Source organism: Capricornis sumatraensis, chromosome 16, assembly GCF_032405125.1.
Source record: "Capricornis sumatraensis isolate serow.1 chromosome 16, serow.2, whole genome shotgun sequence".
Lineage (NCBI taxonomy): Eukaryota > Metazoa > Chordata > Mammalia > Artiodactyla > Bovidae > Capricornis > Capricornis sumatraensis.
The window spans coordinates 39,263,513-39,277,956 of record NC_091084.1 but is presented as its reverse complement, the minus strand read 5'-3'; the positions used below and the strand labels follow the sequence as shown (position 1 = coordinate 39,277,956).

Sequence of the window (14,444 nt, the reverse complement as noted above, 5' to 3'; positions counted from 1 at the left end):
GTGATGGATATGGATATCAGTTTCGTTTGGTGGCTGCTTGCTAGCAGGAGGCCACGTGGCCAGTCACTGGCATCAGAGCCAGAAGCCCGGGAAATTGACCCAGTCAACAATTCAGGGTCACTGTCCAGGGGTCAGGAATCTGTGGGATCCAGTTATACATGCTGTCATGACAGTAGATGTGCCTAGATGTGAGCTCTGAAGAGGGTCTCCCTCCCCGCTCTGGGGGATCTGGGGTGCGGGCCTTAAGTCAGAGCGGCTTCCAGGAGGCCTTCCCGGAAGTCAGGTTGTACAATGGTCATTTGTGGGTGAGTCACTTGCCTCTGCCCCTCTGCTCCAGTACACAACCTGGCACTCAGCATGCGCTCAGGGAGGCTGTGCTTAGTGGGTTTGCCAAGTGGGAGTCTGGGCTGGTGAGTGGGCCCTTGGGGACTGTCCGTTCCCTGACCTCTCTAGTGTATTCAGATTGGCCCATCTCCCTGAACCTGCTGGGGATTAGGTCTGAATCTAGTTTGGGCCTGACCACATTCCCAGCTGGGGCTGGGATGCAACTCCATGTGCTTCCAAGATGAGATTAGGGAGTTGGACTGGCTGAGAGAGTCCCCCACTAGAGACCCTGTTGCTCTCGAGCCTTGGATGGTGCTGGAAGAGGGGAGGCAATGAACCAGATAAGCTTAAGAGGTGTCTTAGGTTGCAGGAAGAGGGTGGCTTCCAGTTTCTAGGCCCAGAGCAGCCCCTGTTTCTTCCCTGGGCCCAGGTAAGGTCCCTTCCTGAGGGCCTGTTAGCCAAACACCTGGTAGGAGCCCAGTCCTGCAGGGACTGCTGGCTGCTGTTTGCTCTCTTTTATTGAGCGCATCCAGGTGAGTTTTATTGTGGACTGTTCCCCAGGCTCCTGTTTCCACATTTGTCTCTTTTGAGTCTGAGATTGCCAAAGGCTTTCACTGCTAATGGCCCTTAGGGCTCCCAAGAGCATTTAAGGGAGGCCTAGAACATGACTGGGTAATTAGTCAGACTAAATGCAGCCCCTGGAGTGTGGCTGAAGCTGAGTGGCCAGAAGTAATGGTGTGGGGACAGGAGCCCAGGCCCAGGGCAGCTGCACAGGCTTCTCCTCACCTCACCTCACCTCACCTCACCCTGCCTCTGTCCCTGCCTTGCCCCTCTCCGCCCTGAGCCTGAACAAGGGAAGGTCTCCCTGGCCCTTGATGGCAGGGTCCCCAGGCAGGTGGGTGTCCTGGGTCATCTGAGGAGTACTGCTGAGCTGACCTTGGCAAGTTACTGCCTCTTTTTCTCTGAACAAGTCTCACTTGCTCACCCTTGCTGGAGGCTGAGCTCAGGGGTCACTTCTCAGAAGGCAGCACAGCATGACGCCTCTTCAAAACCGTGGGCTTTGAGACCAAGCCATTTTGGTTCAAATCCCAAAGCAACTGGTTTTAAAGTCTGTGATCTGGGGTAAGTCAATGAACCTTTGTGTGTCTCAGTTTCTTCATCTTTAAATCGAAGATAATGATAACACTGACCTCAGAAGGTTATTAAAAGGATGAATGATATAATAACACATGCACTGTGTATCATAGCGCTGACCTCGGAAGGCGGTTATGAGGATTAATGGTGTAATAACACTTGCACCGTGGTAGCGGGCATATATTAAGCTCTCAAGAAGTTACAGTGCCAAGAGCAGGTCTGTCTGGAGCAGAACTCGGGGGGTTGACGTCTTTCTCTGGCATTCAGGTCCCCTGTGCCCAGGTTTGCTTCTCTCTGGTGGGGCAGAGAGAGCAAGGCCTCTGTAGGGGAAGCCACGTGGTGGAGGACAAGATGGGGAAAAAGGATGCTGAGCTCAGCCTGCTGCTGACCTAAGGAGGGGAGGAGGGAGCCAACATTTGTCAAGCATCTTTTCTGGTTCCAGCATCTCCTGCTTCATCTCTTTAACTCCTCACACCTTGTTGCTGGATGAGGAAACAGATTGTCAGAGAGGCTGAGTGACCAAGCAGGAGGGAGCGAGAAGGGGTGCTTAGGGGTGTGAGATTCCTGAGGGACTGTTCTTTCTACTAGAGTTCGCTGTGGTGGGCGCCCTGGTCTAGCCCCTGGACACCTGCTGACGCCTGCTATCTAAGAAGCCCATGGGCAGTCACTGATCTCTCTGGAGCCAAAGGATAAGCCCCCAGAGCCCCTGGGGACCCAGTCTGGGATGTGAGTCTGTCTCATTATTGTCGTGAGCATCTGCTGTCTGTCTACTTGCAGGTGGATGGCGTTCTGTGCTTGGCTGACATTTTGACCGACGACAGCCACTCAGAAGCCACGCGGGCCGAGGCTGCGGCCGTGGTGGCCCAGGTCACCTCCCCACACCTGCCCTTCACCCAGCACCTCAGCAGCTTTCTGGAGAGCATGGAGGAGATCGTGACAGCTCTCGTTAGTGAGTCATCGGGGCGAGGAGGTGCTGTTGGGTGAGGGGGGCTTGTCATGGTTGTCTTTAGAAAAGGCTCCCTGGGCTCCTCACTACACCCCACACAACTCCTCCACAGAGGTGATATGTGCCAAATCCCAGTGGTTAAGGATCAGAGTCAGACTTGAAAGAGCTTTGTTGTCAAGTCTTCTGTTAGAATGCTTGTAGCCCTCTGAGAAACTACAAGCATTGACTTGAGTTCAGGCTAGGATTAATCGGCCTTTCTGAGTGGAGACCGGGACACGCTCCAGGGAAGCATGGGGACTCCAACGTTGAGGTTCAGATCCTTGGCCAGAGAGACTCTGATAGGCTTTGTTCCCGAAATCTCCCATCTGTGGTACCCAGGGGATGTGGCAACATTGTCTGGGGACTAGTGGCTTCTCAGAGAGCAGCCATTCCCCCCACCTGCTGCCTGCAACCCCAGCATGGCCTCGCTCCCTGGGGCCCTGAGAGCTTTGACTCTTCTAGAGTCCCCTATTCAGATGTGTGTGTTCCTGGCAGGAGAATCAGAGCCTGATATCCAGAATATACTCTTTCTGCAAAACTGCAGAAACTGGAAGAACTCACCTGGAGAGCAGTCCTCAGAAAGTTTGTTTTGCAAACCACACCCTTTAAGTGCTGGTGCTGTTGTGTATTTCTATTTCAATCCCTCTCTCTGTCACTGTCTCTCTATCTGTATCTTATTGAAACAATGAAAATTGATTTCGTCAGATAATGTAGGGTTGGTGTCAGGGCACTTGGGCTTGGGTTTTTGTCTTTGATTCATCCATCTGACAAAGAGCTCTTGATCGGTAGCCCTGGGCAGCCTGTGTGGGATTCCGCCCCTCACTTGCCGTATTGCATTGCAAAGCTCCCTTTATGGTGTTCCTACTGTAGGAAACGAGGGGTAAGGACCCGTTTCTCCCAAGGGTTCTCCTAGCTTTAGAATTTTCAGATCTCTAAGTACTTTGCACTCAGGAGGTCTTAGTGAGAGTTGACTTAATGGCTGATTCTAGTTTCTCTGGTCACGGCAGCTCCAGGCCAGGGTGGGAGAAATCAACTTGCTAAATATTCGCATTGATTCAAAGCTGAGAAAATACAGAAGCCGACTGTTGAAAAGCCTTGGCTGGAGGGAACTCAAGAGATCATGCCCACCCTATAAGGGAAGAAACCTAGGCTCAAAGCGGGTGAGAAACTTTCCCAAGGTCACGTAACAGTGTTAGAATTCCCTTCTGCCAAGGGTGTTATATTCAGGCATGCACTAGAGCTTGGCAGGAAACATAAATGAGGTGAAGAAGCCAGGTGGAAGAAGAAAATAAGGAGATTTTGAGTCCTGTATTGAATTTAAAAGCATGTGCGGTGGATGTTGTTGTTCATTCGTTCAGTCGGGTCTGATTCTTTTCAACCCCATGGACTGCAGCACACCAGGCTTCCCTGTCCTTCACTATCTCCCGGAGTTTGCTCAAATTCATGTCCACTGAATCAATGATGTCATCCAACCATCTTATCCTCTGTCAAGCCCTTCTCCTCCTGCCCTCAATCTTCCCCAGCATCAGGGTCTTTTCCAATGAATTGGCTGCTCCCATCAGGTAGTCAAAGTACTAGAGCTTCAGCTTCAGCATCAGTCCTTCCTTCCAATGAATATTCAGGGTTGATTTCCTTTAGGATTGACTGGTTTGATCTCCGGATTCACTTCTGCCAGGGGTGTCATGCTCAATCATGCACCAGAGCTTGGCAGGAAACATAAATGAGGTGAAGAGGCCAGATGGAAGAAGAAAATAAGGAGATGTGAGTCCTGTACTGAATTTAAAAGCATCTGCAGTGAATAAAGAGAGGCAATCACTGATAAACTCCGGTTGATTGTTGCCATATAGGAAAGAACAATTTTAAAAAAGACAAAAATTCTAAGTTTTATAGAAAATCTCCCAGTCTATAAATGATAGCAAATAATAAATCAAAAAATGTATATGCCAAGTGACCTTTCACTATTGCCATATGTCTATGCCAGCTTCTTTGCCTGGTCTGGATTTCTCCCCAGAGAAGAGTTTCCTTATTTATTTTGCCCTGATGAAGATACACTGTGGACTCGGCTCTGAGAGTCAGCAGATGGGATGTATCTTCTGGGCAGGTAGCCAGAGCTCTGTTCTTTGGTGGAAAATAGTCCTCCAGTTTCTTGCCATTCCCTGGAAACATTTATAAATGAATCACTGGGATCCTCAATTTAATCTTTCTAACACATCCCAGGTGACTCAGCCTGTAGCTCAAATAAATGTGCATCAAAATTAAAAGGCACTTAGACAGTTGTGTTAATAATTGCTATGTCTGCAGCAATGGTGATGGTGTTAAGAATGAGGGTAGGTATTTGAACTAGAAGAAATTGTAGCAAAGTGGGCTATGGGTTGTGTGATCGCACCCCAAACCCTGGACATAGGCAGGTGGCCTGGAAGGGCTGACCCTAGTGGTTCCCCTCAAATCAGAAGATAAAGCCATCGTTGTAAAGGGGTGGTCATAGAGTTCTTATTTGTTGCTGTTGTTTAGTTGCTCAGTCATGTCCAACTCTTTGTGACCCCATGGACTGCAGTTCACCAGGCTTCTCTGTCCGTTACCATCTTCTGGAGTTTGCTCAAACTCATGTCTATTGAATCGGTGATGCCATCCAACCATCTCATCCTCTGTCATCCCCTTCTCCTCCTTCCTTCAATCTTTCTTAGCATCAGAGTCTTTTCCAATGAGTTAGCTCTTCGCATCAGGTGGCCAAAGTATTGGAGCTTCAGCTTCAGCATCAGTCCCTCCAAAGACAGAGTTCTTAATTCCTTGGCTAATGTGCAGCCCAGGGAGGTTAGATCAAGATGCTAGGTCTTGTTGTGGTCACACCTGGGCTGTGGGGAGCCGTGCTGCCCGGAGGGTAGGCATTGCCTTCTTGATAAAGAGGAAATAAGATCTGCAGGAGCATCACTGGAAATGAAGCAAAGAAGCCTGGACACAAAGGGCAGCCTAGAATATAGAAAGAGTGGGGAGTTTGGGGTCAGGCAGACTTGGATTTGATTCTCGGTTCATTTCAGTTCAGTCACTCAGTTGTGTCCGACTCTTTGCGACCCCATGAATTGCAGCACACCAGGCCTCCCTGTCCATCACCAACTCCCAGAGTTTACCCAAACTCATGTCCATCAAGTCGTTGATGCCATCCAGCCATCTCATCCTCTGTCGTCCCCTTCTCCTCCTGCCCCCAATCCCTCCCAGCATCAGAGTCTTTTCCAATGAGTTAGCTCTTTGCATGAGGTGGCCAAAGTACTGGAGTTTCAGCTTCAGCACCAATGAACACCCAGGACTGATCTCCTTTAGGATGGACTGGTTAGATCTCCTTGCAGTCCAAGGGACTGTCAAGAGTCTTCTCCAACACCACAGTTCAAAACCATCAGTTCTTCAGTGCTCAGCTTTCTTCACAGTCCAACTCTCGAACCCCCAAATTACCATCAACCCTCAATTCCACAGTTTTGGGAAAATCATTGAACATTTTGATTTCCTTCATCTGTTCCTTCATCTATAAAATTGTCACAAAAAGTTGGGTTGTTGTGAGGATGGAATGAATTAGTGAGATAAAGAGTGCACAGCAGGGTCTGGCACAGAATGAACACTTGATCAGAGGTGGCTATTGCTACTAGCTTCTCTGAGTCTCAGCTTCTACATTGTAAATGGAGGCAACTACTCTCTGCCCTAAAGGTGCTCAGAAATTAATGGCATTGTGTAAACCACACTGCAGGGGGTTCAACTAATGCTATTTTCTGTCCCTTTATAGGCAGGGGCCAGAAATTGCTTTCACTAGAAGGTGCCACGAGGTGCCAGTTCTAATATCAGAACCTAAAAGTAGATTCTTTTGGAAGCAAGAACTAGAGAGCAGGATAGAACACAGCTCAACTCTTCCCGGTATGGCTTCTTTTCCTGTACTTTCATAGAGGTACTATCAGTAGGAGGGGATGTGGACCCAGGAAGCCCCTTGATTAGTGGTCATGTTGTATCTGAGGGTCGGAAGTCAGATCCATTCAGAGGGGTGGGCAGCACCGTGGACCCCTTTATGCCTTCTCCAAGGCAGGAGCCTATGGGGGAATGTGTTAGGTGGTGGAGGGGTGCAGGTTGGGGTGGCCCTCTCTTTCTCAAAGAACCTGCCAGAATACTGAAGTGGGTAGCTTTTCCCTTCTTCAGGGGATCTTCCCAACCCAGGGATTGAACCCAGGTCTCCCACATTGCAGGTAGATTCTTTACCAGCTGAGCTACAAGGGAAACCCAAGAATACTGGAGTGGTAGCCTATCCCTTCTCCACAGATCCTCCTGACACAGGAATTGAACCGGGGTCTCCAGCATTGCAGGCGGATTCTTTACCAACTGAGCCATCAGGGAAGCCCCAAAGAACCTTTAGTACAATTACAGATGGTAGTTGGGGGGATATGATTAGGATTGGGTTATGGCTCCTAGAATCAGTGAAAAAGAGCCTGACAGTCAGGGACATGATGTAGGACTCTTATGCAGCCAGGTGATCCTTATGATGGGACCCAGAGGAAATCCTGAAACTGTGCTGATGACAGTTGGAAAAGCAGTGTTTTTATATTTTAACTTCAGCTTCTCCCTCAAGGCTAACTTAGCAGCAGTCTAGTGCACGTTACTAGAGACACACGTGCGCTAGAGCTCTTTCCTGCCCCAGGGCCTTTGCACATGCTGTTCCTTTGGCTTGGAACATGCTCTTTCCCCCCACATATTCTCATGACTCGTTCATTTTCCCCCAAGGTCTCAGTAGGAAAGTCACTTTCTTAGGGAGACCTTTCTTACTCACCCAATGGGCCTCTATTGTCTTAGCACTTGTTTTATTTTCTCCCTCATATTTATTAGACTTTGCAGTTTTATATATATCAACTTTTTAAAAGTTTGTTTTCTCTTGCCCAGTTTTTTAGTCACTAAGTTGTATCTAACTCTTTGCAACCCTGTGAACTGCAGCATACCAGGCTCCCCTGTCCTTCACTATCTCCTCGAGTTTGCTCATACTCATGTCCATTGAGTCAGTCATGCCATCCAACCACCTTATTCTCTGTCACTCACTTCTCCTCCTGCCCTCAATCTTTCCCAGTATCAGGCTCTTTTCCAGTGAGTCAGCTTTTTGCATCAGGTGGCCAAAGTATTGGAACTTCAGCTTTAGCATCAGTCTTTCCAGTGAATATTCAGGGTTGATTTCCTTTAGGATTGACTGGTTTGATCTCCCTGCTGTCCAAGGGACTCTTAAGTCTTCTCCAGCACCACAGTTTGAAGTCATCAATTCTTTTAGGATGTAAGCTTAACAGGGGCAAATATCTGATCTGCTGTGTTCACCAGTCCATATGAAGACACTAGAGTGCCCAGTACCCAGTGTCCACTCAGTAGATACTTGTTGGATGAACGAATAATTAAAATGCACATATCAGCTCTGCAACTAATATAGAAAGATACATTTCCCTCTCCAGTAACTACTTTTTTTTTCATCTGTAAAATGGAAATTAAAACAGCTTTCCAAAATTTCTCCCAAAGCTATTGTGGGAACCAGATGAGGTAACTGATATGAAAGCACTTGGCAGTGAAGCTGTTTTATTCCTCTTCACCATCTAGAACTGTGCCAAGAGGCCTCGTCTGGGGAAGTCTTCCTGCTGGCCTCGGCGGCCCTTGCCAACATCACCTTCTTTGACACGATGGCCTGTGAGATGCTCCTGCAGCTGAATGCCATCCGCATCCTCCTGGAGGCCTGCAGCGACAAGCAGAGAGTAGACACGCCTTACACCCGGGACCAGGTGAGCTGCTCAGGGGGAGCCATGCCCGGAACCTGTAAGTGTGAAGGCAGAGGGCAGGAGGCCAGGGCTTAGGTTCTGGAGTCAGCATGGCCCGCAGCACAGAGTCAGTGCTGTTAGTCGTGTTCCTGGGGAAGGTGAAGGAATGTGTTCTCCACATGCCTCGTGCCCTTGGAGCATCTCCACAAGTCCACTGCTCACCCTCTTTCCCATCCCAACCTCTAGAGGGTCTTCCATCGTCTCCATCTGTCCATCCTAGGAGGCAGAGAGGCACCATGGGAAGGTCCCTGGACCTCCTCCAAAGGTCTGTGTCCAGATTTATGGGCTCCTGCCTGTCTGATCTTATACCTGCTGTGAGTTTCTTCCTTTCTTGGCCTCCATGAAACAGGGTCTTGGAGCAGACCCTTGATTCTGGACCTCAGCCCCTGTATCAGTCTCTCTCTCTCTCTCTTTTTTTTTTTTTGTATATTTGAGTTCCATGAAAAGTTTTGTTTGGGGAAAAATGATTTTACTACTATATATGTTTGAAAATATTGAATAAGGGGGTTTTCAAGGGCCTTTGTGCTCTGAGGTTATGGGAGTCTGTCTTGTCCGACCTCTGCTGTATTCAGCCTCTGATTTCCCTATCAGAGGTGGAGGTGGTGGATCTGGTGCGTTTTTGTTCTCTGTAAATCTCACCAGGTGTCTGAGCACTGTGTCAGATGATCCTCTAACCTCATCCTTGTCTGTGTCCCAGATCCCCAGTCCTTCCTATTTCTTCCAGTCTTGCTGCCTGGTCAAAGCTGCCACAACTTCACATGCCAGCTCCCACCCCAGCAACTCTGGGAAAGCCTTCCCAGACAGCCCTGGCCACACCTCACAATGCAGTGTTGACTGTTCCAGTGATATTTACTCTTTTCTAGTTAGTTCATGTCAGTTTATCCCCCTGAGGGCATGGTCCATGTTCTGTACTTCCCCAGGGTTTCTCAGGCTCCTAGCCCAGAGTGGGCACCCTTGATGCATTCTGTAAATGCTTGTCTAGGACATGAAAGGGAAGAAGCAGGATGGTACTTCATCAATTCTTTCTTGTCTTGAGAATCCCCTGTGGAAGGGCAGCCACAGAAATCCCCATTCAGAGAGAACTCTAGTATATAAGCATTTGCATATGAGGGTTCTACTAATGCCGTGAGGCTGGCAGTATCTGCCCCATTTTACCGATAAGAGTATTGAGGCTTGAGAGAGTATATCCCATATCATAGGGCTGACAATAGCCAGCACTAAATCCTGGCCTGACATAGACCTTGGTCTTTGACTCTTATCTGCTGCTGTCTCTGAAAATGAAGAGGAAATAGTGGGACTGTGGGGTCAGACTGAATGTTGATCTTGTCTGGGACCATTTATTAACTGGGTGACTTTGGGCAAGTCACAGCCTCTTGGGTGTTGGCCTACCTTGCACAATCATTGTGAGATAAAATACATGTAAAGGACCTGATATGATGCTTTTTCCTCACTAACTCCTTAACAAGTGATGAGTATCGTTATTTTTCAAACTTGATGTTATAAGGAAGAGCATAGACAGCGAGTTGTCCAAAGTCCTCACTTTGTCCTTCCAAACCTTGCATGATGTAGTTCTCGACTTCCTTTCTGGTTTAATCCCTCACTTCTTAGTTGGACAAGCCCCATAGAGACCAGGTAGGACAGTGTAAATAGATCGAGTGATGGCTCACTGGGCCGGCTTTTGGCTGTTTGGCTGACGCGGCAGGGCCGGCCATTTGCAGTCACTGTGCTTGGCTATGTGGGGGGCAGAGGCGACTGGAGGGCTAACTCTGTGTCATCTGCCTTGTTCCCCCTCTTTTCTTCTTCAGCTGGATGCCTCCAGTTGCTGGGTCTCTCATCTACCTGACATGATTTTAGGCCCCTTTCCTTTTGTCACACGAGTGTATGTTCCTCGGTTCTTTGTCTCGTCACAGCAAAGATCTGGAGTGACGGACATTAAAGCCCCCTCGGCGTGTCACAGCTCTCAGGTCTTGGATAGACCGTGTTATAGCTCTCAGGTCTCGAAAGGACCATGTTATAGCTCTTAGACAAATCAGTGTTACAGCTCTATTTTATTTAGAAGATAGCAGGAAAATCTATCTTCGAGGCGTGAGGGCACGTCGATCTAAAGACACGAGGAGAAGAGTGCCCCAGTGCGCGGGAGAGAGAGAGCTAGGTAGCTTTGGCTATTGTATTTATATGTTTCTCTCTCCCTGGGCCTGTCCTATGTAAATTGGGCCAGCCAGGAGTGTTGTTTGTTTTGCCTGAGGTCCTCACTCCGGTCCTCGGACCTTCTTTTGTTTCATTTTCGCGGGCTTTTCCCTTCCTTGCCTTGTAGCCACCGCCATTTTGGGCTCCTTTTCCCTGTTCTACCTACCTAACACTTTCAAGTGCCTCTTCTGTAGCCAACTCTAGCCATCTCGTGCAAGATCCAATAGTAAGGCAGAAAGAACGGGAGGGGGGGTTCAGATGACATGGCTTCAAAGCTTCTCTGCTGTATAATCATGTAGCTGGGCAATTCACTCGGAGCCTAATTTTTCTCATCTGTGGATGAGGTTGAATAATACATATTTCCTAGAGATAAAATAAGAAATGACTAAACTTACACAAACTTTTAGTATCAGTCCTGGCACATAGGAAGTATTACATAAATGAAAGCCTCTGTCCATGTGATTGTTATGATTGGCCTTTGAGTGTGTGGTACTCAGCCCTGAATGGGGCACCTTCAGAGGGGAGCATCCTTATCTGTAAAGGGGGATGGTCTCTTCCAGCATAGACATCCTGTGGCTCTATGTGCACAGACCCTTTTTCATCATGAGGAGTGACAGTCTCTTCCTTGGAACCTCACTGATTCCTTGGAACTTCACTGCTCCAAGTGGGGTGAGAATGGAGAATGTGGTCAGGTTCTATGATGATGACATTTCTTTCTGAATCTGGACTCTGACATTTCCTGGCTGTGTTTCCCCATCCCCTGTCTCCCCCATCCCCTACCCCCAACCCCTTCTAAACTCCCCACAGCTGAGCCAGGCTCTTCTCCATTGTCCTCAGGCCGGCCTCACCTTCTGCCCTGACTCAGAGCAGCCACTTAGCTAGTGAGAGTGGACCCATTAAAGAAACAAATGGCTTTTTCCTGTGGCAGAGGGAGGATTAAGGTGATCTGAGGGCTCCCAGTAATGAAGACAAAGAAGATGAATTAGACTCTGAAGTGCTCACCGCCTCCTGAAACACTTAGGAGATTAAATGCCCGTGAGGCTTCCGGTAACGCATCTGCCAGTGACGCCAGTGCTGTGCAGAGCCTCTGGGTCTTGCAACTGTATTTGTCCATCTTCCTCTGAACACCTCAGCGAGAACCCCTCCATCATCCCAGCAAACTGAGTCTACTTAACTTGCCCCACAGAAGCCATGATAGCCTCAGTTTGCCTGTCCTCTACCCACTCTTGGAGTGTGGATGGGGCTGAGGGCCACCTGGGGCCTGGGCTCTTCCACTACCACCATCCGCACCCCTCCCCCCACCCCCCAACCCCTGCTAATGGAAGGGAGTTGGATGCAGTTAACATTCAGAAGCACTCCCTGTCTAACAAGCAATCTGTGTGGACTGTGTTTTCATTCCTGGAAGTATTTTCTAGGGGTCACACTGCCCAGGGCATCCAGCTACAGGCATGACAATAGGGTGGGTACAGGGCTGGCTCACCTCTGCCTGCCTGTCAAGATGTGACAATCTAGGGTGAAAGGGATGTGGTTATCTTGTCTAACTCACAGCACAGATTTTCACTGAACATGACTTTGCAACCTTTAGAGATGAATTGCTTTCACAGAGGTAAAGGGTGCTGGTATATTTACTTTCCATGAAGATACACTATCTGTTTGACATTTTAGAATGTCCGGATTTTGTAGCATTTCTGAGCCCTTGCTGTGAGTATCATTATCATGCCTGCATGCTCAGTTGCTCAGTTGTGTCTGACTCTCTCAGTTGCGTTGTGACCCTGTGGACTGTAGCCCACCAGGCTCCTCTCTCCATGGGATTTTCCAGGCAAGAATACTGGAGTGGGCTGCCACTTCTTCCTTTAATATAATTATCAGGAGTCCATTTATCAGAAATGCCAGTTACTGAGGATTACAATTTTGACTTACATTGCAGAAGCTCTCTGTAGTTTATACAGCCCTATCACATACATATATGACATGGTAGAAATAGTAACAGGTTTTGGGTTCAGGCAGACCTAAATTCAAATCCTGATTCCATTTCCTAGCTGTATGACCTTAGACAAATTGCTTAGCTTCTCTGAGCCACAATTCCCTCTGTGAAATAGGGATACTAATATTTCCTCCCTCCTTGTGTCATTATGCCTTTGACTGTGTGGATCACAATAAACTGTGGAAAATTCTGAAAGAGATGGGAATACCAGACCACCTGACCTGCCTCTTGAGAAACCTATATGCAGGTCAGGAAGCAACAGTTAGAACTGGACATGGAACAACAGACTGGTTCCAAATAGGAAAAGGAGTACGTCAAAGCTGTATATTGTCACCCTGCTTTTTAAACTTATGTGCAGAGTACATCATGAGAAACGCTGGGCTGGAAGAAGCACAAGCTGGAATCAAGATAGCTGGGGGAAATATCAATAACCTCAGATATGCAGATGATACCACCCTTATGGCAGAAAGTGAAGAGGAACTGAAAAGCCTCTTGATGAACGTGAAAAAAGAGAGTGAAAAAGTTGGCTTAAAGCTTGACATTCAGAAAATGAAGATCATGGCATATGGTCCCATCACTTCATGGCAAATAGATGGGGAAACAGTGGAAACAGTGTCAGACTTTTTTGGGGGCTCCAAAATCACTGCAGATGGTGACTGCAGCCATGAAATTAAAAGACGCTTACTCCTTGGAAGGAAAGTTATGACCAACCTAGATAGCATATTGAAAAGCAGAGACATTACTTTGCCAACAAAGGTCCATCTAGTCAAGGGTATGGTTTTTCCAGTGGTCACGTATGGATGTGAGAGTTGGACTGTGAAGAATGCTGAGTGCTGAAGAACTGATGCTTTTGAACTGTGGTGTTGGAGAAGACTCATGAGAGTCCCTTGGACTGCAAGGAGATCCAACCAGTCCATTCTAAAGGAGATCAGTCCTGGGTGTTCTTTGGAAGGACTGATGCTGAAGCTGAAACTCCAATACTTTGGCCACCTCATGCAAAGAGTTGACTCATTGGAAAAGACCCTGATGCTGGGGGGAATTGGGGACAGGAAGAGAAACGGACGACTGAGGATGAGATGGCTGTATGGCATCACTGACTTGATGCACATGAGTTTGGGTAAACTCTGGGAGTTGGTGATGGACAGGGAGGCCTGGTGTGCTGCGATTCATGGGGTCACAAAGAGTCGGACATGACTGAGCAACTGAACTGAACTGAACACTTGTTATATCTGTGTATTTAGAGTTTTCATCAAAATTGGATAAATTCCAACTCCCTTCCATTTTGTCTTTTGCTTCAAGGATAAGAATCTTATGTATCAAAGGCCTCTTGAGGTTGTTCTACAAGTCACTAATGCTCTTTCTTCTTTCTTTCCCCACCCCGTGTTTTATTTTGGATAGTTTCAACGGCTGTGTCTTCACAGTTAACTAAACTCAGTGACCTGGGCTTCCCAGGGGGCACGAGTGTAAAGAACCTACCTGCCAATGGATGAAACTTGCATCTCCTGCATTGGCAGGCAAATTCTTTACCTGCTGAGCCATTGGGAAGTCCCAACAGCTGCTCTGAGTGCTTGACAAAACATTAATTCACTTAATACTCATCACAGTCTTATGAGTTCTCTTTTTTTTCTCTTCTGCAGTAGGCCAAAAAATGCCCCCTCCAAGAATGTCTACATCCTAATCCCCAAAACCTGGGTAGGCTCCCTTACATGGCAAAAGGGATATCTTCAGATATGACTAAGTTAAGGATCTTGGTATAGTAATAATATTCTGGATTATCTATGTGGGCCCAATGTACCACAGGGATTCTTGTAAGAAGGAGGCAGAAGGGAAGAGTCAGAGGCTGAGATGTGACTGAGGAAGCAGAGGTCAGAGTGATGGGCCAGCAGGGGCTAAGGAGTCTGAGCAGCTTTTAGAAACTGGAAAAGAACAGGACATGGATTCTCCCCGAGAGCCTCCATGAAGGAGGAATGAAGCTCTGTCAACACCTTGACTTTAGCTCCATCAGACCCACTAA

General features: G+C 47.9%; 1 protein-coding gene across 1 annotated transcript in view; it reads left to right on the top strand.

The window, feature by feature from the left end:
• The window catches only part of INSC (INSC spindle orientation adaptor protein), a 133,224-nt gene that overhangs the window by 105,369 nt on the left and 13,411 nt on the right, over nucleotides 1-14,444 (top strand). The window contains exons 8-9 of the mRNA XM_068988692.1: nucleotides 2,236-2,407; nucleotides 8,045-8,223. Coding sequence (XP_068844793.1) covers nucleotides 2,236-2,407; nucleotides 8,045-8,223 — 351 coding nt within the window. The remainder of the gene's footprint in view (nucleotides 1-2,235; nucleotides 2,408-8,044; nucleotides 8,224-14,444) is intronic.